At 33.0% G+C, this 26,326-nt stretch overlaps 2 protein-coding genes across 4 annotated transcripts in view; one reads left to right on the forward strand and one right to left on the reverse strand.

The window, feature by feature from the left end:
- Positions 1-2,375: 2,375 nt before the first annotated feature.
- LOC114336648 (transmembrane protein 208) lies at positions 2,376-21,506 on the reverse strand. Its single transcript, XM_028287009.2, has 4 exons — positions 21,339-21,506; positions 11,187-11,336; positions 10,988-11,124; positions 2,376-2,942 (listed from the first exon to the last, which is right to left on the reverse strand). The coding sequence occupies exons 1-4, from the start codon at positions 21,342-21,344 to the stop codon at positions 2,720-2,722; spliced, it is 516 nt and encodes a 171-aa protein (XP_028142810.1). The 5' UTR covers positions 21,345-21,506; the 3' UTR covers positions 2,376-2,719.
- Positions 21,507-21,818: 312 nt separating this feature from the next.
- Positions 21,819-26,326, forward strand: part of LOC114336649 (dynactin subunit 1) — a 102,529-nt gene continuing 98,021 nt past the window's right edge. For all 3 annotated transcript variants that reach the window (XM_050650524.1, XM_050650525.1, XM_050650526.1), the window contains exon 1: positions 21,819-22,123. In XM_050650524.1, the coding sequence (XP_050506481.1) occupies positions 21,950-22,123 (174 nt within the window). In that variant the 5' untranslated portion in view covers positions 21,819-21,949. The remainder of the gene's footprint in view (positions 22,124-26,326) is intronic.

A 26,326-nucleotide genomic window follows, 5' to 3' on the forward strand; every position in this document is an offset into this window, starting at 1 on the left:
GAAATCAATTTATCTCTAGAAGATATATAAACGTACCAGTTTTCGTTTTTCTAAATATGTAGTTTTTTTTAATTGTTTTTTCTAATTAAAAATACAAATATTTTCAAATCGATTTTGCTAGAAAACAGTGTATCCTACCGACTTAAAGCAATAGTAGTTTTTAGTACTAATAAAATACCTCACAATTTAATACTCTAGTGTCAAAAATGCTTAAATTTTAAAGACAAAAAAGTTATGCGATAAAATAACCGTTGCCCTACCCAAAATGGACGCCTATGACCGGTACTAAAAATAATTCACAATTTATGGAATCAATTTATCTCTGGAAGATAAATACATAGGTGTACTAGTTCTCGTTTTTCTAAATAGAAGCGTTCTGGAGGTATTTAAAAAAACTAATCACAAGAAGCAATCTTAAAAGAGCTTGCGGACTAGGTGATTTTGGGTTAAACCCTAATATTTTGGGCCCGGGAATCTGCAGATAAAATATTTCCAATTATTAATCAAACATCATGTATAGATAAACGTTAATATCATCTTTATAAAACCGTAATGACAATACGTAATGATAATATTTCCTTTTTCAAGCTTTAAATCTGGAACTGGAATGGGGAATAGAATATGGAAAGAAAAAATGGGGAATTAAAACAAAAATAAATTTAAAAAGTTATAATTCAAAACTGTTACAGTTGATATTATACAAGATCTAATAAACAATTATTATTAGAAATTGCAACAGAATAAAAAGTACATTGCATATTAAGTTTACACTATATTTTAAAGTGGTTATTATGGATTTGGTGAAATTACGGGGCCGAACAAACAAAACAGAATCCCGTGGTCGCACGGGGCCAAATATAGGCCACACGGTGGATGAGACAGCAATTTGCAGCCCAATTCGATCATTTGGCCGTGGCCAACGTGGCGACGGCGGAGTTCTGAGCCAGTGCGTTTTCATCGTGGAAGACCACTATTTCTTCGCCAAGTCCGTATTGTAATTTGGAGTTGAATCGGCCCAATAATTCGGCATAGTAGAGCGCCGCGAACTTTTTGTCCTTCCCAAAGTAGTATATGTGCTCTGGTGTGTACCAGTGGATCCATGTTAAGTAGACAGTCACGGAACAACGCAGGAACTGCTTCCGATTGCGTCTAACACTTTCCACTCCAATATCGAGTGTCACTCGAGATTATGTAGTATATGATTATGAGAGTAGTATATGTGCTCTGGTGTGTACCAGTGGATCCATGTTAAGTAGACAGTCACGGAACAACGCAGGAACTCCTTCCGATTGCGTCTAACACTTTCCACTCCAATATCGAGTGTCACTCGAGATTGATTTTATTCCACAAGCTCCACTAGTCGACTACCACTCGACATAGTGTAATGCTTCTTTTTGCGGACAATTTTAAAATAGGAGGGATTTTTTTACTAAAATTTTTAAACCACGATTGAAAAAAACATTCTAGAATCGCAAGATCCGGCGAACATTGCTCTGAAGTGGTCTCATGATTACGTTTATTGTCCGGAGTTAACAAACGCGACACCCATCGCACCGGACTTTCTCATGACTAAAATTGTTACAGGAATGACCCATTTTTTTTGGGAGGTGGGAATTTTCTTAAGGCCGTCTTGGAAGGTGTCCCAGGTGTGTCGGATTCAGTCCGTCCTATCTGTATCTTGACGGGCCGCCTACCGACTAAACCCACCCCCTCTTTCTCCAGCCGACGGGTCTGGAACCGCTCTTAGCGAGCATATCTTACCCATTGCAACGCCTGTGCCACAAACCTTGCCCTTTTATTCGCCAATATATTCATAGGATGTTTCTCTCGAAACGTTTAAGCAGTTCTTGATTCTTCTGTGTAACCACGTTTCTGCTTTATATGTTAGCACTGGTCTTATTAATCATTTATAGACGGTAACTTTAATTTTTCTGGGTAATCTTGAAGGAAGCCATCTGTCTTCTCAAGCTTTAGTAACAATTATTGGCAAGTACTATGCTTCTTTTAATTTGTTCGCTGGCGTTGTTATCTTTAGTCAACAGCGAGTCTAGGTATATGAAGGTGTCCACACATTCCAGTTCTTAATCGTCAATTATTCTTCTAGGTATCTGGTTGCTTGACCTAGTACAGTACATATATTTATTCTTTTAGGCATTTATATTTATTCCCATTCTCTGTACAGATGCTCTTACGACCGGGCATCCTTATTTTAATTACATCCTTCAAATGGAACACCATCACAGAATGGAAAGAATTTTCAGGAGGAAAATTTCAAAAATCCGAGAAGAGACCAATTGGTGTTAGAAAAGGTTGTGTACACATATTATAGTCCAAATTTTAAGATAAACATTTCACACAAAGTAAAAGTAAAAGTGTCACAAAGGACTTTTAGCATTAGACATTGACTAAGGCTTCCATTTATTTATAACAATAATTCCGTTCACAAAAACATTAAATCGATATATACAATTAATGTAACTTCTTTATCAACCTATACAATGACTTTTATAAAATTTATTTAATTATTATAATTTTCTACATCTCATTGAGATGTTTGTTCTTTCAATGCACTATATTACTTATACATAAAGTACATTCATACTCTATTTTTACATACTATCTTATATACATTTTCCACAACCTCAGAATCAAACAAATTATTAATCAATAAATATTGAAACGCACGCAATGACACACTCATACAAAAATTAATTTACAATCATCTCTGCATTCTCTTCATTTTTCTTTCCATCTTCTTTTGTTTCTTTTCATTTACTTCTGGTTCGGCTGCAGTTGGTTGGCTAATATATGGCTGGATAATGTTCTTCCAAAGTATCCAACCTCCCTGAAGAGGTGCTAGCAACCAAAGGTACCAGAAATAATTGGATATCAAGGCGAGGAGCTGACAGCCTGCTGTAAGAATTATGATGTCTTTGATGTGTCTAAAATAAAAATAACCAGTAAGAACAATAATGTAAATTGAAAAATAATTTCATTTTAACCAAATCCACATAAGTCTATCTAAAATCTCCTCAAAGCTATTTTCTGAACTATAAAAATTAAATGAGTAATTTTTTGGATAAGTGAATTAAGATAGCTCTTCATAATTTTTATTGTTGCGATGGGCTACTGATTATGTCCAAAAAAGAGGGCTAAAATAAACTACAACGTTAAAGAGGTTTTATTATTTTATATGTTCAATGGACTCCCAAATACGAAAAAACCGCGGAGTCCTACCATTTAAAGAGGTGCGTTTTTGAGAAAAGGGTGAATTACTCCATATGCAGTAGAGTGCAATCGGTTGAATTCTTTGCGTACACAAACATCTACAGAAAAGTTGTTCAAAATTAAATTACAGTTTAGTCCACGAGTCTTTACCCGTGCGTCATTAATACCTGGCGAGATAAAACACATACTTTTTATCTAGAATCATTCTCTTCCACGCATGAAACTAATGACAAACCAGCAGCCGCCTGTTATTAAGTAAAAACACATGTTATTTTTATGAACGATCTAGCCTCAGTGCATTGAAAAGAGATAGGTACAAAGAAAGATGATTGGGGATGTTTTCACATATTTTAAGTACAATTTCTGACGTTTTGATTTGTTTACTTTTGTGGCTGTCATTTTGTTGAATTTTTTGCTGTTATTTTGTCGAATTTTTGCATTTTAAAGTTTTTTATAGTATACAAACAGTTGTTTAACATAAATTTTGACAACGTACAAATAACCTCATTGTTGACACAGTTAAGGAATGCTTGTGTTCCGCCAAAGTGAATAAAATAACAAAAAGAAAATATGTTATGAAATTTTTTTATAAATTGTCTATTTATTTATTAATCAATGATAATAAAAGATAATAAAGGCAGTTTTTGTTTTTATTCGATTCAGAGTTGGACCACCATCTCCATATAGCTATTTCAGCATCCCATGCATCTTCAGTGAAGCTATGCAGTCACAACTCTGAAGCGAATATTAACAACCCTGCCGATTTAAGGGAAACCATCGCGATACAATGATTCCACCTTTTGAGACGCAATCTTTACAATATATAAGCACAAGAGACGACGAAAATAGGAGAAAGCAAATAGGACACTTTGGCCATGCATTTACCTTCTCTCCGTCAAGGAAAAGGACCGAAAGACAGTTTCTAAATACTCAATTCTGAGTGAAGATGAAAAATAATAAAGGCAGTTTTTGTTTTTATTCGATTCAGAGTTGGACCACCATCTCCATATAGCTATTTCAGCATACCATGCATCTTCAGTGAAGCTATGCAGTCACAACTCTGAAGCGAACATTAACAACCCTGCCGATTTAAGGAAAACCATCGCGATACAATGATTCTACCTTTTGAGACGCAATCTAGCGACATCTCTCGCAAAACGAGGAAAACAACGAAAAGCCCTAGATACAAAGTTTACTACTTTTTAAACAATTAGAATAATTGAAATAAAAATATAATAAACAATAATTTAAATCCAAAAAGATAATAAAAGAATTTATTAAGCTACTTCAAATGTAGCTGTAATTATGCACCAGAAGTTTAAAGCAAAACTTAAATTTGACATTCTATTTATTTGTTAACGTCAAATTTTATACTATAACCCATGATCGGAATAATACCCACTTTCTGTCTCTTACTGTTGCATTTGGTAAATTTCCGACTTATTTCGTATGCTTTAAATGATGACGCACGGGTAAAGACTCGGGGACTCAACTGTACCTATCGAAATGTCACTCGTCTAAAGTCATTTTTTTTACAAAACTATATTCAAAAAACGAAACATAAGCGATTTTTCTTTTTGTTTCATAGCTTTTTTCCATAGTGGTATGGAAAAAAAAGCATTCACAGAAAAAACTTCTATCCTTCCTCTTTAAAATAAGGTTTGGTAGAAGTATTTAGGTTTCATAGTATCTTAGATACGATTTTTCCTATTTTTTCACTAACATTGTTCTATATTAAACATGATAAAAAAGATTCTAACAGCTCAACCCGTGGGAATGAGAAGACGGGGTAGACCAAAGTTGAGGTGGATGGACGGGGTAACACAAGATGCCGAGAAGATCGGAGTCGGCAACTGGAAAATGCAAGCAAGGAACAGAACAGAATGGCGTAGAAAGCTTGAGGCGGTAGCACCAAGATGATGATAATTGTTCTATATTAACTTTTTTCTATGCAGTTTTTTGCTAACATTTCAGCTATTATTTTTTCTGTACTTTAAAATTGTCTATTAATTGTAAAAGATTCTAGGACTAACAGTACCTAAGATATGGTTCATCAAAGTGTGATGCAACGATTTTTACAACTTTTAGGGATATTTTTTTTAATTTCGTTATAACTTCTTTCCTAATACATTTAGGGATATACATTGCCGTAACACAAAAAAATATCCGTAAGAGTAAAAATCGTTGCATCACACTTTGATGAACCATATCTTGGTTACCGTTAATCCAAGAATCTCTTAAAATAGACCTTTTCAAAGTACAGAAAATAAGCTTTCTTTCTTATTGGGCAATGTGTATACCTAACCTAAATGTATGAAGTTAAAACGAGGAATTTAAAAAATAGCCGAAAAGTTAGCAAAAATCCTCAAAAGTAAAAAACTTTGAAGAACCATAACTTGCTTAAAATTAGTCCAAGAGCCTTCTACAATAGACCATTTTAAAGGTAATTGATTTTTCTTTCTACTAAATGTACCATTGCATTGCTTATGCCTACAAGTGCGTAGAAAAAAGTTATAGAACAACTGTTTGCGAACAAATAAAGAACATTTATCAAAAAATGGAGTGAGTAGCGAATTTTGAAAAATCTAATCTCAGATACTATAAAAAATCCTAAAATCTTCTACCAAACGTCATTTTGAAAAGAAAGGATAGAAGTTTTTTCTGTGAAGCAATGGCTATACCTATATCTCCGTGGAAAAAAGTTATGGGACAAAATAAAAAATCGAGTTTTCTCATGTTTTTTTTCTGCTTTGTTTATTGAATATACAGGGTGTTAGTAAATAAGTATGAAAAATTTTAAGGGCTAATTCTACATGAAAAATTAATACCAGTTTGCTCTATAAACATCTGTCCGCAAATGCTTAGTTTCGAAGATAAGGGGTGTTGAAATTTTTATTTCAAACTGCCAATTTATTTATTTCTCTACGACCAGCTAAGCTATGAAAATGAAATTTGGTGAGTTTTAGGAGGTAGTTATTACGAATTTTTTGACATACAATTAAGAATTTTGTATTCATCATTGGCGCGCCTACGGGCAGTGGTCTGAATTATTTTAAAGAAAAAAATAGTACGCCACTGAGATATTTTGAATTAGAAATTATTTTTAAATTCCACGTCTAATTTATGATAAAAAACCTTTCTTGCCTTTTTTTCATATGATGCACCGTTTTTATGCAGAAAAATAAAACATCTTGGCGCATATTTTTCATTTCTTAATACATCATCAAGAACTATCCAATATAATTATACTAAACTAGAACAATAACAGAAAGTATTACTAATACCATTTCAACTAGGTGCAAAGCTGCAAGAAATGTTTAAAATGATCTCCTTTACAGGTAACAGAAGAATTGTATATTCATCATTGGCGCGCGTACGGGTAATGGTCTGAATTTTTTGAAGAAAAAAATAGTACGCCACTGAGTTATGTCAAACTAAAAATTATTTTTGAATTCCTCGTTCAATTGACGACAAAAAATCTTTCTTGCCTTTTTTTCATATGCGGTGCCGTTTTTATGCAAAAAATTAAACATCTTAACGTTTACAAAGTATTTGAACTAAGTTTCTATGCATATGGAAACTACCTCAAATACTTGGTAAGCGTTAAGATGTTTTATTTTTTTGTATAAAAACGGCGCCTCGTATGAAAAAAAGGAAAGAAAGATTTTTTGTTATAAATTGAACTAGGAATTCAAAAATAATTTTTAGTTTGACATATCTCAGTGGCGTACTATTTTTTTCTTCAAAAAATTCAGACCATTCCCCGTACGCGCGCCAATGATGAATATAAAATTCTTCTGTTATCTGTAAAGGAGATCATTTTAAACATTTCTTGCAGCTTTGCACCTAGTTGAAATCTTATTAGCAATATTTTCTGTTATTGTTCTAGTTTAGTATTATTATATTGGATAGTTCTTGATGATGTATTAAGAAATGAAAAATACGCGCCAAGATGTTTTATTTTTCTGCATAAAAACGGTGCATTATATGAAAAAAGGCGAGAAAGGTTTTTTATCATAAATTAGACGTGGAATTTAAAAATAATTTTTAATTCGAAATACCTCAGTGTCGTACTATTTTTTTATTTAAAAAAATTCAGACCATTGCCAGTAGGCGCGCCAATGATGAATACAAAATTCTAAATTGTATGTCAAAAAATTCGTAATAGCTACCTATTAAAACTCACCAAATTTCATTTTCATAGCTCAACTGGTCTTAGAGCAATAAATAAATTGGCAGTTTAAAATAAAAATTTCAACACCCCGTATCTCCGAAACTAAGCATTTGCGGACATATGTTTATAGAGCAAACTGGTATTAATTTTTCATGTAGAATTAGGCCTTAAAATTTTTCGTACTTATTTACTAACACCCTGTATAGTTGTCAAAACAAAACAAAATATTTTTGACTATAGAAGGAGCAATTTCGATAAAACAAATGACAATGAATAAGTTACAGTGGCGACGCGTGACTCTTTCTAAAGTGTTACCAAAACAAGATGTAAAAAAATCCTCTTTAAAAAAAATATTTTGAACCTCCCAAATATAAGTTTTTGTTTTCAATCCTGTAGGATAAAATTAAACAAATCACTATTCCCAAATTATATTATGTATGTAATTATGTATATGTAACAGGTATAACAATAAATAGTAAACAAACTAAACATATTATTCTACCATAAAATTAACATAAAAAATGAACAAGTAGAAAAAAGAACAGATTTTGAAAACTATTGTTTATATTTTAATTCTTCCATTTTCAATAATATCATTTTTTTCTTTAAAATAATATATAAAAAAAATATACAAGTAGAATGACTTTTCAAGTAGTTGATCAATTACGCAATACGTAGCAACACTCTTCCATGTTTAAATGCACGCACACTGTAATCTGTAATAGGTACTAAACTAACTAAACCAACGTTGCCAATCTTCAAATGGTTACAATACTGATATGCACAGCGTGCCCGCGCGCCGTCTCTAGACCCGTCGCTCCTTCAAAATTTTCAGAGCTAGTCCCGAGCCATAGCGAAGTTTCTCCTGCGTTACCGTTACCAGTGCCAGTATTGGTAACAGCATATGATAACGTGCCATGGATTCACATATCTCGCCAATATTTTCGTGCGTCTAGTTGGCTATTTACTGAATTAGGTACTATTAACAAGTATTTCTGTTGGTAAAAAATATAAATGGAATTATTTCGTAGTAGTCATAAAATATTTATTTTCAAGATTTGTAACTGTTACCAATGGTAACAGTGGTTAAGTCGACTTTACACTACATGATTTATCATGTGATTTGTCATATGATTTTTCCCATGACGAGCTGCATGACAATGCTTATGACAAAACGAGCCGTATAAACAATGCAAAATCATATGACAAATCACACAATGTAAACATGTAAATTTCACTCCATGACCAAATCATATGACAAATCACATGATAAATCATGTAATGTAAAGTCGACTTTACATGGACGCTTCGCCACTGATAAGTTATAGTAAGAAAAATTAGGCTATATGACAAAATATGTCATGATGAGGGCAGAGAACAGAGTCACATGTGTTCGACCCGCTATTTTGATATAGCAGTTGCATGAACTAAATGAAAATAGCGGTTAAAAATAGCTGCTACTTTAATAGCAGTTACTTTTTAGCATTATTCAACATTTTCATGATGATATAAGAAACGCAATAAAATTTTGTTTGTGTTTCACAAAGCATTTTCATTGGTATTTAATGTGAACATATAAATAATAATTTAGAAGTAGGTTAAATGCTCGAATATATGGAATTTATAGGGATAAAAAGCAGATTTCGAGCATATAGTTTAATCAAATTTTGCCCAAGTATACTTTCGCTAGCTTAGCATCATCAGGGGCATCTGAAATAAGCCAAAAGAACTCCATTGTAACGAAAGAAATAAGTGGAAAAAACTTTGACAAGAAATCAAAGTTGATGTTAGACAAAAAATTACAATAACGTTGACTTACTTCGTCAAAACAGGAAGATATCCCAGCAAAATGTAGATAACATTTGTATGGCAAAAACGTAATTCAAAGAATTTTGCAAGTAATAAATAACATTAAACACACAATTGTGTGTTACCATTGCGTGTTGCCATACAAATGTTATCTACATTTTGCTGGGATATCTTCCTGTTTTGACGAAGTAAGTCTATGTTATTGTAACTTTGTCTAACATAAACTTTGATTTCTTGTCAAAGTTTTTTCCACTTAATTTTTTTGTTACAATGGAGTTCTTTTGGCTTATTTCAGATGCCCCTGATGATGCTAAGTTAGCGAAAGTATACTTGAGAAAGATTGATTAACGACGTTCTACACCTTCGTTGCGTGGTATGCCTCTCAAAGGAAAGGGGGGAAACTTATATGCAAGCGAAAGTTGGTAACAATGCATTTATAGCAGAATACTCAAATCATATGTTTCAGTATTGAATACTTTATAAAAATAAATTATAATAAATTACAGAAATTACGGAATAAATTACGGAATTAATTGTAATAAATAAATTAAAAATAAATGGTACGGTAAACAATCCTCATTTTTTAATATGTTATTCCTTACAAAAAAACCTTTAATTTAAGCACAAATAATTAAAAATCGTAAATTTGGGTCAAAAGTTATTAACTTTTTAAGAATTCCCATAAGAGCCCATGTTAAAACTTAACTTTGACCCTTAATAGTAATTAAACGGCACGGTAAAACAATTTTTTAAAAATCAAGTCTTAGTTTTTTGAAGTAAACTATAACATACTAAAATTTCATGCAAATCCTTAATTCTTTGCCGAAGGTGTAGAACGTCGTTAAACTATATGCTCGAAATCTGCCTTTTATCCCTATAAATTCTAAATAATAATTGTTGCTAAAATAATACATTAAAGTATGAACATTTTTTTAAATGACAAAAAAAAATGTAACAAAATACATAGTGGATGTAATTCATAGTATTTATTTCAACTTACTATTTTAACTGGGAATAAACCACAATATTAGGTAGATATTTAATTTATTTGAATTCCACTTCGGAAATTTTTCCAAACGAAATGTCCTGCGATTTCCTTATAAACAGCAAGTAAAATAGTACTGAAAAGTATGTGAGTAGTGTAGGACATACAGTTTGCGAAAGTTTTCAGTTTAAAATTATTAAATGTTCAATTGGCTTGAACCTGAATTACCGTTCACACACACTGTTCGCAATAATCCAAATCACCAAATCGCAACCAACTTAAAAATCAGCCTCGGTTCGGGTCAGTGCTGAATCATTTGCTACAAAAATAGCAACTAATTTCGAAGCCGGTAGCAGTAGCAGTTACTGAAAACCAGATAACAGTTAAAAACAGTCTGCTATTTAGCAACCCATCACTAGGACAGACTACAAACTTTTAGACAGAGAACAGACAAAACATTTATGTGTTATTTTTAAGTGCATAATATTCCACTTTCCACTCTCTGTGCATCAAGTTATAGATTGCTTTTAAGTGATGCTTTTTGTGGTGTGATTTTAATTTGGATAAATTATACACCACTGATATCAAAATCAGTGGCGGATCCAGGGAACGATGGGGTCGATAAGCCTCCCTCTCAAACTAAGTGATTTAATTTTTTTTAATTATATATAAAGATTATAGAAGCATTCATTTATTTTTATAGAAATTTAGCCAATCTGCCCTACATCTTAACGATGCCTGGATCCGCCACTGATCAAAATAACACTAACTAAAAAAAGATATCAACATACTCTGCAATTCCTCCTTCCATGTTCAAGTCTACTCCACTATCTAATAGCTGTCCTGTCTCTGAATATTTTGCTTTGGCCATATATGCCATAAACTGATAGCATCCAATAAAAATAGCACAGGCAAACATATATAGTAACTAAAAAAGATTTTATTTTATATAAAATTTATGAACAAATGATACACAAACAGAATACTTACTATACTTATACCAGAGTCAAGTAAATATAGTACTATTAATGAAACTGCATTAGATATAATTGCCATATACTTATAAAACTTTAATGTTGCTACATTTTCCTCAACAATTTGTTTAGCACCTTTGGTACCTTGTTTACCCTTCTGCGGAGGCTAAAAAGGAAATACACAATTAAAAATGAGTAATAAATTATCGATTGCAATAAAATTACTAAAAAGTAACAAATACCCAGGAAGTAACAATATACCTGCAGAACTTATGAACAACTTCACTGTCCCAATGGAAACAGATAGGCACCCAAAGTCTACTATGCCCAAAGGTTTTTGTAATATTTTAAAAATATCTATCCATGAATCACATTTGATTCATGGATGTATGTATTAGGGACACATTTGTAGAAATGAAATACATGAAATTAATAATACTAAGAAACTGGAATGAAGAACAAATCCTGGAAGAGTGGTGTGTTGGAATTGTTTGTCCACTACACAAAAAGTGTGCTTAATTATAATGTAAAAAATGCATAAATCATCACAAATTATGGTCTGTGCAGATGATCTAGACCTAGACCTAATTGACTATGCAAAACACAAGCTTGAAGAAATGTATACCACTTTCTCAAATGCCTCAAAAAACATGGGTCTGCAAATAATAAGTGATGAAAAAGCCAAAACCATGGCATCAACACCCAACAACAGTCAGAAACATTTGTCACCAGTTCACTGCTGATAACTCTAGCTTTGAAGTTATTCAAAAATTCACATACTTCAGCTCTCTGATTACAAATGAGAACCTTATAATGGAAGAAATCAAATGAATAATAAGTATAGCAAACAATTGCTATTTTGAGCTGAGTAAATATATAAAAAGTATAAACTTAAGCCAAAAAACAAAAAAAACACTGTACAAAACCCTTCAGTAGCTAAAACAGTACTGGCATACGGATCAGAAACAGACCATCTCCAAGGTAGATAAAGACCTTCTACTCATATTTTAATAGATGACCCTGAAAGTAATATTCAGTGGCATCTGCAGGGCCGGCGATAATGGACCTGCAAGGGATGCACTGCAGGCGGGCGCCTCTGTTTGGGGGGCGTCAAATTGACCTTTTTTTCTGCTAGTGTTATACAAAATACTAATTTAAAAAGAAACAGAAGGCGCCTATGCAGTTTTGCAGGCGGGCACCTTATACCCTAGCGCCGGGACTGGGCATCTGTGGAAACAGTATTTGGATGAGGAGCTACAACTATGAGATATACCACAAATATACATAAATATATGTTTGGTAGAATTCTTCATATTTTTATCCGTCATAAAAATAGGAAGATTAACATGGGTAGTACATTTAGCAAAGTCACAGAAAAATAGTCCTCCTAGATGAATCCTTATGTTACAGCCAGTGGGAAGTAGAAGGAGAGGTTGGTCAAAACTTAGATCTATTTTTTTTTTTTTTTTTGGTTTATTGGCTTTGGGAAGAACCCGTTTTGCCACGAAAATTTATAACATTTAAAAGTCTATACATATAACTGAACACAATTTGGTACAAATACAATTTTTACAAATCTGTACATATAAATACAGTAACTGAATACAATTATTTGGTACAAATACAGTTTTTACAAATCTATACATATATATTTAATACCTAACTGAATACAATTTGGATTGGTTGATACAGACCTAAAAGTTGAGGAAATTATAAGCGTCTCCTCGTACGACCCAAAAAGTTACAAAAAATAGCTCTTACTTCGGGATTATGGATGCACTCCAGCATAATGGAAAGATAATTTTGAGGAAACGGGATTTTTAATTTAGTTAGTTCCGTAATAAGGTAAGAGGTGGCATTAGAATTATGACTGCATTGAAAAATCCAGTGATTAAAGTCGTCAAAACTGTCACTGTAGTCACAGAGGGGGGATGTGGCCAATTTCATCTTATAAAGCTTGGAGTTGACTGCTCCATGTCCAAAGAGGCACCTAATGTATTTGGTGTTAATTTTTCTATTGGGATGGCTTCTTTTAGCAAGCTTTGTAGAAGGAAGTGTTGGAAAAAGAGTGCAGTACTGAAATGCATTGTTAGATCTAATTGTTGTCCATTTGTCTGCCCATTTAGTTCTTAAGTTTTGCTTACATATAGATAATGCGTCTTGTAGCGTTAATTCGGGGGCTTGTTTGCCATCAGTGATAGCTCTTTTTGCCAGTTTGTCAGCTGTTTCGTTTCCCGTTATGGAGGAATGCCCTTTGGCCCATATGAAGAATGTATTTATCTGTTTATAATCTAAGGCTCTTAAGGTTGTCTAAATTTCCACGATTATTGAGTTATTGTATATGGAGGTAACCGGGTACACCAGAGCTGATAAAACAGATTTCGAATCCGATATTATAGCCAAGTTTGACAAGGGTAGCAGTGAATTGTTTGCCCAATCCAAAGCCTTAAATATAGCAAGTGCCTCTGCTGTAAAGATTGTAGAGTTTTTGTTTAGTTTAAACAACAAACTTTCGTTTGTGTTTTCCCTGTACACTGCACATCCTGTTCCAGTAGGGGATTTGGATCCGTCTGTAAAAAATTTATGTACATTACCTAATTTCTCTAATTCTATTTGCATAGATATGTTATTAATTGCTGGGTTATCATTATATTCTGGAAAAATAATATTTGGTTGTGTAAGACATATATCGAATTTAGCCGTGAAGAACGGCAAACCAGAATCATCACGTAGTTCGATGTTTGAGACTGTTGCAAATGCATCAGCTAGAGGGGGACAGTTTCTGTTGTGCCAGTATTTATTAGTGTAGCTATATGCAGTTAAGATGCCTAAATTTTTAATAAGGTCGTTGTGTGTAAATCGTTTTTGTTTAACGACGAATTTTTCAGCTAGTAACTGTCGTCGAAGTTGCATGGGGGGTTCGCCACACTCTGCAAGGAGAGCAGCTGTGGGAGTGGATTTAAATGCACCAAGAACAATGCGTAGAGCCTTGAACTGTACCCTATCTATTTGTGAAAGTCTGGAATTAGTGGCTGATCCATACAAGAAACAACCATAATCTAGGATAGATCGAGTGTACGCTCGGTAGAAAATCAAGTTAATGTTAGGGTCAGCGCCCCAATGATATCTGTTAATTGCTCTTAGGATATTAAGACTTTTTTCACTTTTCTTAATGCATCTTGATATGTGATCGGACCAGGTCAGTTTGCAATCAAATGTGATACCCAAATATGTGTATGTTTTGCAAACAGGTATAGTGTGATTTTTAATTGTAAGGCTATTAAGTTCTGGCAATTGGTGTCTGGTAAAAAATACAATAGCAGATTTATGAGGTGATATTTCAAATCCCTGTTCAGGAAAGTATTTAAAGCAGCAATGCACTATATACTTAAGATTACTAACACATTGAGAGTAGTTTTTATGAGTAGTGTATATAGAAAAATCGTCAGCATATTGTAAAATTCTTGCGTTCATACCAAGGTTGTGAACATCGAGGGTATAGATATTAAATAGAAGCGGGCTCAACACCGACCCCTGTGGCAGACCCGAGTTAACCTCTCTAGGACCTAGAGTATTTGTATTGCATTTTATAAAGATCTGTCGTCTGAGGAACATATTAATAAGAACAAATGCAAATTGTGGTGGTATATGGATGTATGTTAACTTTTCATATAAACAATCCAACAGCACGCTTTCATAAGCACTAGAGATATCTAAAAATAAGGCAGCTGAATAATGGTTTTCTGAAAAAGCCAACTGAATTTCCGTTGCAAGATTGGCTGCACAGTCGAGAGTACCTTTACCTCGCCGAAAACCCAACTGGGATTGGGGGAGGATGTTATTATTTTCTAACCACCATTCTAATCTGAGTTTGATAATTCTTTCCAAAGTTTTTAATACACAAGACATTAGAGAAATGGGTCGCAGAGCTTTGTTGTCACTGACCTTAGGAATAGGAATAATTAGACACTGTTTTAGTGAGGGGTAATCCGTATCTCCTGAAAGTATATTGTTATATATTTTGCAAAGAAAGTGTTTCGCCGAGTCAGGGAGCTTTTTAATCATCATATAATTGATGCCATCTAAGCCTGGAGCAGTAAGTTTTGACGATTTGATATTAAGTTCTAACTCTCTTAGTGTAACTGGGGCTAGAAGAGAATGATCATGATTACTGGTGGGTGTGTAGTGAATGTAAGGACTAACAAAACTTGGAGCTAATTTATGAAAAAGTATTTCCGCCTCATTTTCTTCACATGGTTGGATATCATTTTTCTTCTTTTGAAATCTATTAATCCGGCGCCAAATTTCCGAGGGATTTGAATTCCTATTGAGTTGAGTACAATAGTCTGCCCAAGCCTGTTTGGCTTTAAATTTGAAGGTTCTTTTGCAGAGCGCATCTATTTTTTTTACATTGATATAATTTGAAGTTATCATATTGCGCTTGTACGTTTTGTAAGCTTCCTTCCTTTGGGTAACTAACTGTTGACATTCCTCATCCCACCAAGGGGGATGAGGAGCCTTTTTAGGAGAGAAGGGGTAAGTTTTTTTAAGAGCTGAATCCGCTGAGGATGTCATTGAATTGGTGATAAAGTTAATCATTTCGTTAGTATTGTTGAAAAGCGGAATCTCGGAGAAATCTTTATCAATTTTTGTTTGAAACAATGCCCAATCAGCTTCTCGCATAGACCATTTATGAATGGGGGTAATATTAATATTATCAATTCTGAGTTGTTGTAACACAAATGTGATAGCATAATTGTGAGAGAATTGTGAGCTAAAGTTGGACGAAATGAGGGTAAGATCAACACATGATGGAGGAGAGCCAGGGGCAGATACTCTGGTGGGAGATCCGTCATTTGCAATGATAAAGTTGTCGAAGTATTCTAAAGCTTCCATGAGTATGTTACCGCTATGATCATTGTTTATAGAGCCCCAGGCTCCATGATGGGCGTTAAAGTCGCCACCAATAATAAAATTATGCGGAATTTGTTGAAAAAGAGAAACATAGTCGTTCACTGTGACTGCAATGCTACCTGGACGATAAATACTAACCACAGATATTTTGGTGCCATTGACATCAATATCAATGCCACAAACTTCAATATTTTTATTAAATGTTTGGTTGAATACTATATTATTGTATTTAATACTATTAGAGATAATTATGCTAACACCTCCACCTCGTTTATTACGTCTATCTTTTCTAACAATATTAAATCCCTGTAAGGACATTTCATACTTAGGTTTGTACCAAGTTTCCGAAATAAGAGCTATATCAAAGTGTTCTTCTGTAAAAAGTTGCGTAATAGAGTTTTTATTAGAGTACGCTGATCTAGCGTTCCACTGGACAATTTTTAAACCGGCCATATCAGGTAAAGAAATGTTTAATCACGCTGTTAATTAAATTTTCTACATCTTGTATAGAGGGAACTGAACTATTAATCGCAGGGTTTCGAGCAGGAATGGCTGAAAAGAAATTATTGACTGAATCCTTCAAAGTAGTAGCGAATTCATTTTTAAGATGTTCATCGTTATTTTTAGATACATTTTTATTATAGTTTCCGAACTGGAATACGGGGCTAGCACAAAAGCTAAATTCGCTTGGAGCGGTAATAAGCGTAGGAGACGATGGGTGTATTTTTCGTTTTTTTCTAGTACAAGCTGCAGTATTTGAAATATTTGCAATGGAAGGCAAATGTTTTGATGAGCTTTGAGCAATATTGGAATAGGTATTTGGCCTCGAAACTAATGAAGGGAATTCAGTAGTGGATGACAGTAACGGAGCAAATCTGTTTTTTTGAACAATACTAGTGTAGGCAGGATTGTCAATAACTTTTTCGGCCTCTTTGAAAGAAATATTAAGGTGTGCCATTGCTTCCTTAGTTCGTTTTTGTTTTTTATACTCTGAACAATCTCGATTTGTCGAGTTGTGTGAATTAGAGTTACAAAAAATGCAGAAGTTATCACATTGAGTGCATTCGTTATCATTTTCTTTGCCGCAGTTTCGGCATTTCTTTTTTCCTTTACATTGAGATGCAGAGTGACCGTAACGAAGACAATTGTAACACTGCATAACAGGATGAACGTACGTGTCTACAGGACATCTCACTTTATTTATATAAATAAATTGGGGAATTTTGTTCCCTGCAAATGTGACAATTATCATTTGACGGGGGATTTTTTCAATCACTCCGTCTTTTATTACTTTTCGAAACATTCTTTGCACCTTACGAACAGAACACTCTGATTTTATAACTTTAACAAGATCATTTTCAGTCAGATATGTATCGACCGATCTCACAATACCTTTTTTTTCAGTTAAATGTGAGGGGATATAAGCTATCAGTTTATTGTCTTTGAATACCGAATTTTCCACTAATTTGTTCGCAACTAACCCTGAATTAACTTCAATTTTAAGTCTATTACGACCCACGCTACTAATTTCTAAGATCGATTTTTCGTATTCCGAAAGTGCTAACAGTTTTTCACCAAGTCTCATTGGATGCAATCTTCCCACATTCAAAACTTCGTGTTCCACAAAAATTAAGTACGGACCTGTATCTCTTGACGTAAATCGATTATTAATGGAAATATCGCGTTTGAAAGACTGGTTTGGCTGGTCTAAATTACTTGCTGTTGTTGTTAATGAGCTTTTATTGTTATCATTATCTGCTGGAAAAACTTGATTTTTGTCCCCTGTTGCAATATTATTCTTATCGGCTTCTGTAAATCCGCGAAAACCATCTTGATTAATATTTACATTTGAATCGTCGAGTTCCATGCCATCCAGAACCCTGATATCCTCGATTCTTATATTTGAAGATCGCGGCGGCTTCCCGCCGCCAGGTGAAGTTCCCGACATCCGTCCCAGACAGATGTCGGATTTTTAAGTATAATTTCCCAGGATAAATTAAGTAATGAATCGACTTACTTGTAGAAATCCAAAAAACTTAACCAAATAAATGAGTAAAAGGTAAACAAACTGTATTTTTTGCGGCAATTAGTGAATCGACTTTTAAATCAAACACGTCTAATCACTAAGAGACTTGATAGACAACTGAAAAACTTAGATCTAAGGATGGTATAAAGATACTAGAAAAATAGGTGCTGCAATCTGGCAATAGAAAGGGCTGACTGGCGAAATAGACATGGGACCATAGAGCATCTACTATTATTCGCGGTGTGCAAGTACTTGGAAGGGAATAATTGAGAAACGATCGTGCGCGAATAGCCTAGAAATATTGCAACTTTCTTAAATAATTCATATTGTCAATTAAAATTGTCAAATTGACGTACATTTCATATCTACTGTCATTGAAGAAAAAAAATTATATGTTGCTCCACATAGTCCAGGAACCAAAGCTTTTCACCTCGCAATTTTTACAGAATGGATCAATTTCCTTGAAAATTTTAGAATAAGTAGTGGATAGTCCATGGATCAAAATCTATATGATGCCGACAGGCGCTTTTACAATGGGGGTGGTTGCCACCCCATCTCGGGGGTGGAAATTTGTTATTATATTTTGACCGCAAAAGGTAATAAAAACATTCATTCTAAGCAAAAAATGTTCTATACATTTTTTTGATAAAATTAATAGTTTTTGATTTATTCTCTATCGAAAGTGTTAATTTTATATCTTAAAAATCAATGTTTTTCGATGGTATACTCATTTACAATTCACTCAATTTTTGCCGTAGAACAAATTTTATCAAACCAGGTTCTTGGAAATTAAATGACCTACAATTTCCTATTTAAATATTTTTTCGTATCTCTGACGCTAATCTTTCTATTTTGAAGAAAATGGCATTTTTTACCAAATTGCAAACATTCGTTATTCACTTTAAACTTCAGTTTTGTAAAAACTAATTATTCTAAGCCAGTCAAACTTCTAGCATCTATTAATAATACATAAATAAAGAAGAATAAATAAGGCCAATGACTAAAAACACTGCCAACTTACAATATTATGGTTCCAATTAGATTTCTCCTTTTTTTTTTTTCAAAAAAATATATTGATTTTTTAACCGTAACTTTTTTATTTTTTATCTTGGAAAGTTCGTTAAAAAGAATTTTGTAGGTTTTTACCAGATTTATAAGGCTATTAATATTAATTCCTTTTAAAATTCTCAGTCACAAAAAGAGGTAGCATTGAAAGGGTTGGTAAAGGTGGTTTTTGCAGGATATTACAAGATTTAATTGTCAAGAGCTCACTCAATTTTTAGCGCAAAAAAAATTTTTGCAAACCAAGTTCTTGGGAATTAAATTAGCTACAATTTCATATTTAAATATTTTTTTGTATCTCTGATGCTAATCTTTCTATTCTGAAGAAAAGGGCATTTTTACCAAACTACAAGAACTCGTTATTCGCTTTTAACTCCATTTTTTTTTAAATTATTCTAAGCCAATCAAACTTGTGGAACCTATTAACAATACATAAATCAAGAAAATCATATCAGGTCAATGACAAATTTTAATTAAGGTGGTGATTAGGCGGTTGTTTACGACCACTTTTTTGCTGAAAAAAATAGGGGCTGACATTCTTTTCATAAGTCACTTCATTTTTTTAGCTAGAGATTTTTTTTATTTCTGGAGATACATATTTTTAAATAATTTAAATTAGTTTCAACAAGTTATCCTCGAAAAATGCATAGTTTTCCCATCCTTTGACTTTGAAACTACAATATTTAGCATTTGACGAAAAAGAACCAACATATTATAATGAAGTATAGCTCGATTACTATTGGTCTTAAAGAAAATAAAAAAAAACGGTTTTGTTAATTTTTTCAAAATGTACATTTTTGTTAAGTAAAGTTGTTTTGATAAAACGAAAACTTTTTGAGTTATTAGCAGAAAACTGATTAAAAACATTGATTTTTTCGATATAAAACTAACACTTTCAATATCAAATAAATCGACAATATTAATTTAATCAAAAAAATGTATAGAACGTTTTTTGCTTAAAATGAATGTTTTTGCCAACTTTTGCGGTCAAAATATAATAAAAAATTTCCACCACTGAGATGGGGTGGCAACCACCCCCATGGTAAAAGCGCCTTGCCGCATCATATAGATTTTGATCCTTGGACTATCCACTACTTATTATCAAATTTTCAAGCAAATTGATCCATTCTGTAAAAATTGTGAGGTTTTGTCCTATTTTAAGCTTCATTACTTGGACTAACAATATTGATATGATATGCAATTATTATATAAAGGTAAATTTAATTAATTGAATTTTGCTTGCAGTACTGCATTTAATAACTAATTTTATCTACTACATACAATTGTTTACGTTTTAATAACATAACCTGAATCTTATTTTTTCTTCTTATTATTTTTTTGGATTATGGCCTTGACAATTATCCAGTAACCAGGACTAATATAATTGGCCAATATAATTAAAAGTGTGAATAAAGTTGCAGAGCGTAGAAATAGGTGTCGCTTTGCCGAACTTGCACGGTTCCAATAGCCATGTAGCACTATTGACGATAATGTATATACATTACCTATGTTAAACATTACAATATAGATAATTAGAAGTGGATAACTTGGTAAGGTAATGACTAAATAGCATTTGTTTCTACCCCAACAATAAATCTGAAAATAGGTCTCAAATTCCAATCAGCATATGATTCCAAATGAATCTAAACGAGTAGAAAATTATATGAAAAATTATTCGAATAGTAAAAAAAGGTGTAGACTTATGTAGCTGCTGCCATTGAATAGTTTATAAACTTACATAGTAGCCGACACTGTTTTGCAGTATTACAATGTAAAAATAATGGTAGGGACGGCAGAATGGCTGTACATATACAATGTCAGTGTTAAAGATAAATCAGGAATGGTTAATATACAACTGAACAGTATTTAGAGAACCAGGAGGAATACTCTGGTATTATCCTATCATTTTATATTTAAATTGAAAATAGCTGGTAAAAGATCAAAAGAAAATAGCTATAAGTAAATGTGAAATATTTGGAAGGTTTAAGTTGAGGAATTGAAAAAGGGGACACAGAACAATGAAAATGGTAAGGATAAAGTTGGCTGATGATACAGATGGGGGCAGAACTCCTCAAAGGTCTGTTAAGTCAGGAAGTAATAGTGTTAATTTACTTAAAGTTAAGCATTACTAATAATAGTATTAATTATCCATAATATATTACTCACAGCCATTATAATTTATTTAGATTCCAACTAACTGAAAACAAATATTGGTTTAATTCATAATATCCACAAAACCTAATTATTCAACTTTTTGATTCCACGTTGGAGCTCATTTGGATTTTACTCAAATTTTTGACAATTGTCTGTTCTTTTCGGATTCTAGTATGTCGAATAATGAACCAAATTATTGAGAAAGTACTATAGTTATCTTTGTCATACTTATTACTAATACAAAGTAGACCCCCTAGACCCACTTAATTTTTTGGATCTGGGACATCATTTTCTGGGAAAAGATTGTGAACATGGGAATATATTTTATATACAAAAGTTTACTCTATTATGAGGCAATAGTGTTTTATCTTCTGGAAACTTTAAATTAAATTTAAAAAATAATTCCTATTTATCTGTTTGTCTCTTTTTAACTGTCAAAACTCATGTGTCATCTGTCATCACTCATAATCATCATCGTCAAAAATAAATACAACTGTCACTGTCATTCGACTCGATGTCATCTTTTCTGTGTTGATTTTTTTAGTAAAATTTGTTTAAAACATTATAAATGTATCGGTTTTTGTGAAGTTTAATAATTCATTCACAAATTAACTTTAAGAACAATGGCTGAACCTCTAAAAATCGGTCAAAGGGTAGAGGTCTCTGCAAAAGGGGTACAGGGTACAGTTGCCTTCATCGGCAAAACAGGATTTGCCCAAGGATCATGGATTGGTTTGGTACTGGATGAACCGAAAGGAAAAAATAATGGATCTGTGAAAGGACAAGAATATTTTAAGGTAACTTAAATTACATATAAAAAAATTCTCAAAATGAATCTTACATTTTTTGTTATATCTTACAAGTTTACCACTAACTAGGGTACTAGTGTAGTGAGAGGGTAGTAGTTCTACGGACCTGAAATTTATGTCAATGAATTCTGCTTGTACTGTTTACTATATTCATCTTGGCAGCTACTTATTCAAATCATATCCCGTTCCTTTTAATGATTAAAAAATAGTCGCTAAATAATTTACATATTCTCCAAAAAAAATCTCATACGCAGATATGCCAATACACTGCAAATGCCGTTGTTCTACTGTTACATCTCTTCACGCCTATAGGTACACAGTGCCGTAGCCTAGCCCCACAGGGGTCCGTGTCAGTGTTTGTGGCGGGGCCCTTTTCCAAAAACTACAGAAAGTTGTCAGATTTCGCCATGTCATTGATTAAAAACTACCCAGCTTGTGGGTAAAAAGTCTGTAAGTTATTAATCAATGACCATGTCTCAAATTGTATCCAAAATAATCCCACAAACGGAGTTTTTTTAGTTTCTAATAATTTCATTTTGGATTGTGGGGCTTAAATAATAATTTATTTCACTTTTCGGCTTTAAAATAAGTTCTTTTAAAATAGGAATAATATAAGTCCTTTTAAAATAGTTAAATGAAAGACAAAAATAGATAATATACATAAATCTAATTTATAGATATAGAATAGATTATTCTCGAAAATGCCAATACCCAAACAATAGGTACACACTTTTTCAAACATTCAAAAGTAAAGCGATTACAAAAATTGCAATTTGGCATTATACAGTGGCCTCATAGGCTAGCACTCAACTTGCGATTTGTAGGCGCAGCGACAAAAAAATCACTGTCGCAGAAAATCTAGAGTCTAGAAAATTAGTCACTGTTTTCAGAATCGCGAATTGAATGTTACAAGGATGTAACATCAGCCTTTAGATGTTTTTTGAAGTTATACTTCTTTAGGCGCGATTGAGATTGAGGGTGAATTTATTGTTGATCCGCGCGCATGCGCACACCGACAGTATGGTATTGTATTACTAGTTATACGGGCTCTGATTGGATGTTGAAATGATCTGTCAATAATAAATAATTGTTCAATATGGAGGTAAACAAGTGTTGTATAATATATTAGTTTTATTGTTGTGAGGACAGAAACAAAAAAGTTTTATAACTGTAGTGACTTTTAAATAGTTTTTAAAAGCAACAGGTACGTAATAATAATTGTTAAATGTATCAGTATCCTAATAAAAATTTCCATATGGTATTTCCAATTGGTATGTAATACTTTTATTTACATAATTTGATTACCATCAAAAATTCTATCAGTATTCACCTAATATATTGTTTTCTTACTCTATGTTTTGTTGTATTTTTTCAGTTCTAAACCATTTCAATTCAAAATCAAAATAATTTCATTTAATTCAAAATGTCAAAAGTTTAATCTGTTTACTTAGTCGATCTTCGCAAATAATGACGCATTGCCTCCGTGGCGAACCGTTCAAGGCGAATGAACCCCAATACCAACCACGCTGATAAAAGCTGGTTCGAATCCCAATGGAAACTTTTATTTTTTTTTATTTTTTTATACATTTTATGATTGTAAGTATATTTATTATATAATTTTATTTTCAGAAAATACGTATTTAGTTAAAAAAATTTCTGACAATTAATGTTCAGAAATCATTTGTGGCATTTTTAATGTGTTTCTGTGTGTTTTTTTCTTGTATTATTTTAATTTTTGGCACTTTTTTAATAAAAATGTTTGAGAAGTAGTAAGTATAAATTAGTTTAATATCTAAATAAAATACAAATAAAAAGTATATTAATTTCGTTTAAATCATATAATAGAAGTATAACTTCTTACGTGCGTAAAAGTACAGACACATTCTTTTTTTAATCTAGAGATAAAGGAGAAATCAAGAGTCAATTAATACTTTATGCGAGAAACATAAAAACGAAGTTGATGAAACCAAAGAGAACTTGCATAATGAAATTACAGTAGACTCCCGTAAGTTCGGCCTCGGTTAGTTCGGTCTCCGCTTAGTCCGGCCGGCTCTCTGAGCATTAGTCACACACTTGGTGAGCACCAGCAGGCTCTGCCCATTAAAGCACTTCTACTGCTTGACAACGCGCCTACTCACCAGGAAGGTTTTCAGTGTCTTCAAAAAGAAATTAAACTGCTGTTTCTGCCACCCAATGTAACCAGTCTTCAACAGTCAATGGACCAAGGGGTCATTGAGTGCTTCAAGAGAAAGTATTCCAAACTGGAGGCTGATGACAACTTAGACCTCTTAAAAGTGCTGATGTCAGTTAATATGAAGGATGTTGTATACATGTCAGCCAAGGCATACAACGAAATACCACCGTCGACATTTGTAAAGTCTTGGAAAAAACTTTGGCCAAATATAGAAGATAAGATTGACCAAGCAAACACATCAGCAGATGAGCCAAACAACATTCTTATTGTTAACGAACCTGATGGCAATGCAGCTCTATTGCACGACCTTCAGCAACTACCGAATGGTGGTCCCATTGTTGAAGAAGATGTGGATCAACTTTAAAACGGAGGGAAATCGCCGAGTTTGTCATTCGCCAAGAAAATGAGAAGGATAACGACACAGATGCTTCTGAGAATGAAGAGGAAGATGAAGAAAATAAAATGAACCACGCTGAAGGCAAAGCAGCTTTGCAACTGGCAGCTACCTACGTCGAACAGCCAAAAGAAGAAACTGCCATCGATGTAATGATTTATTAAAAAGTGGCGTGACTTTGCACGTCAAAAATTATTAGAAAAGAAATTTCAGCAAAAAATTACTGACTTTTTTAAGTGTTTAAGAAGCGAAACCACCAATGTGCAATAATATTTTTAAATTTTATTATGCCTATAGTTCTGTTAGTATTGTTTTACTTATAGTATTTTTGAAACTTTCTATCTTTTCATATGTGTTAAATATGTCAGAGTATTCCTCTGTGTTGTCTTCTACTTAATGTACAAGTGTCAACGAACCTGATGGCAATGCAGCTCTATTGCACGACCTTCAGCAACTACCGAACGGTGGTCCCATTGTTGAAGAAGATGTGGATCAACTTTAAAACGGAGGGAAATCGCCGAGTTTGTCATTCGCCAAGAAAATGAGAAGGATAACGACACAGATACTTCTGAGAATGAAGAGGAAGATGAAGAAAATAAAATGAACCACGCTGAAGGCAAAGCAGCTTTGCAACTGGCAGCTACCTACGTCGAACAGCCAAAAGAAAGTTTTTTAAGTGTTTAAGAAGCGAAACCACCAATGTGCAATAATATTTTTAAATTTTATTATGCCTATAGTTCTGTTAGTATTGTTTTACTTATAGTATTTTTGAAACTTTCTATCTTTTCATATGTGTTAAATATGTCAGAGTATTCCTCTGTGTTGTCTTCTACTTAATGTACAAGTGTTTTGTTTTTGCTAGATCCATACAAACAATAAATGGGCATTTTTAGATAAGCATCGGTTAGTTCGGCCACTTTCTAGTTCGGCCTAGGGTCGGGTCCCGAGGGGGCCGAACTTACGGGAGTCTACTGTACCCATTTTGTATAACTTTATGCTAAAATTTGAATAAACATACAATTTATTTGATTCTTCCAGGATGTAAAAGCAACTCTTCCCAATATTTTAACTTTACTGCAAATTTATTTGATGATACCAATTTCTAATGCATCAGGTGAGCGGTCTTTTTCAGCTTTAAAAAGAATAAAAACCTATTTAACGTCAAATTTGGGTCAAGAAAACTTAGACGCATTATCATCACTATTGTATATTGGGACCGTGCAAGTTCGGCAAAGCGACCCCTATTTCTACGCTCTGTACTGTTATTCGCACTTTTAATTATATTGGCCAATTATATTAGTCCTGGTTACTGGATAATTGTCAAGGCCATAGTCCAAAAAAATAATAAGAAGAAAAATAAGATTTAGGTTATGTTATGAAAACATCAGCAATTGTATGTAGTAAATAAAATTAGTTATTAAAATGCAGTACTGCAAGCAAAATACATTTAATTAAATTTACCTTTATATAATAATTGCATATCATATCAATATTGTGGAGCAATATATAATTTTTCTGCTTCATTGACAGAAGGTATGAAATATACGTCAATTTGACAATTTCAATTGACAATATGAATTATTTAAGATAGTTGCAATATTTC

Source organism: Diabrotica virgifera, chromosome 5, assembly GCF_917563875.1.
Source record: "Diabrotica virgifera virgifera chromosome 5, PGI_DIABVI_V3a".
Classification (NCBI taxonomy): Eukaryota; Metazoa; Arthropoda; class Insecta; order Coleoptera; family Chrysomelidae; genus Diabrotica; species Diabrotica virgifera.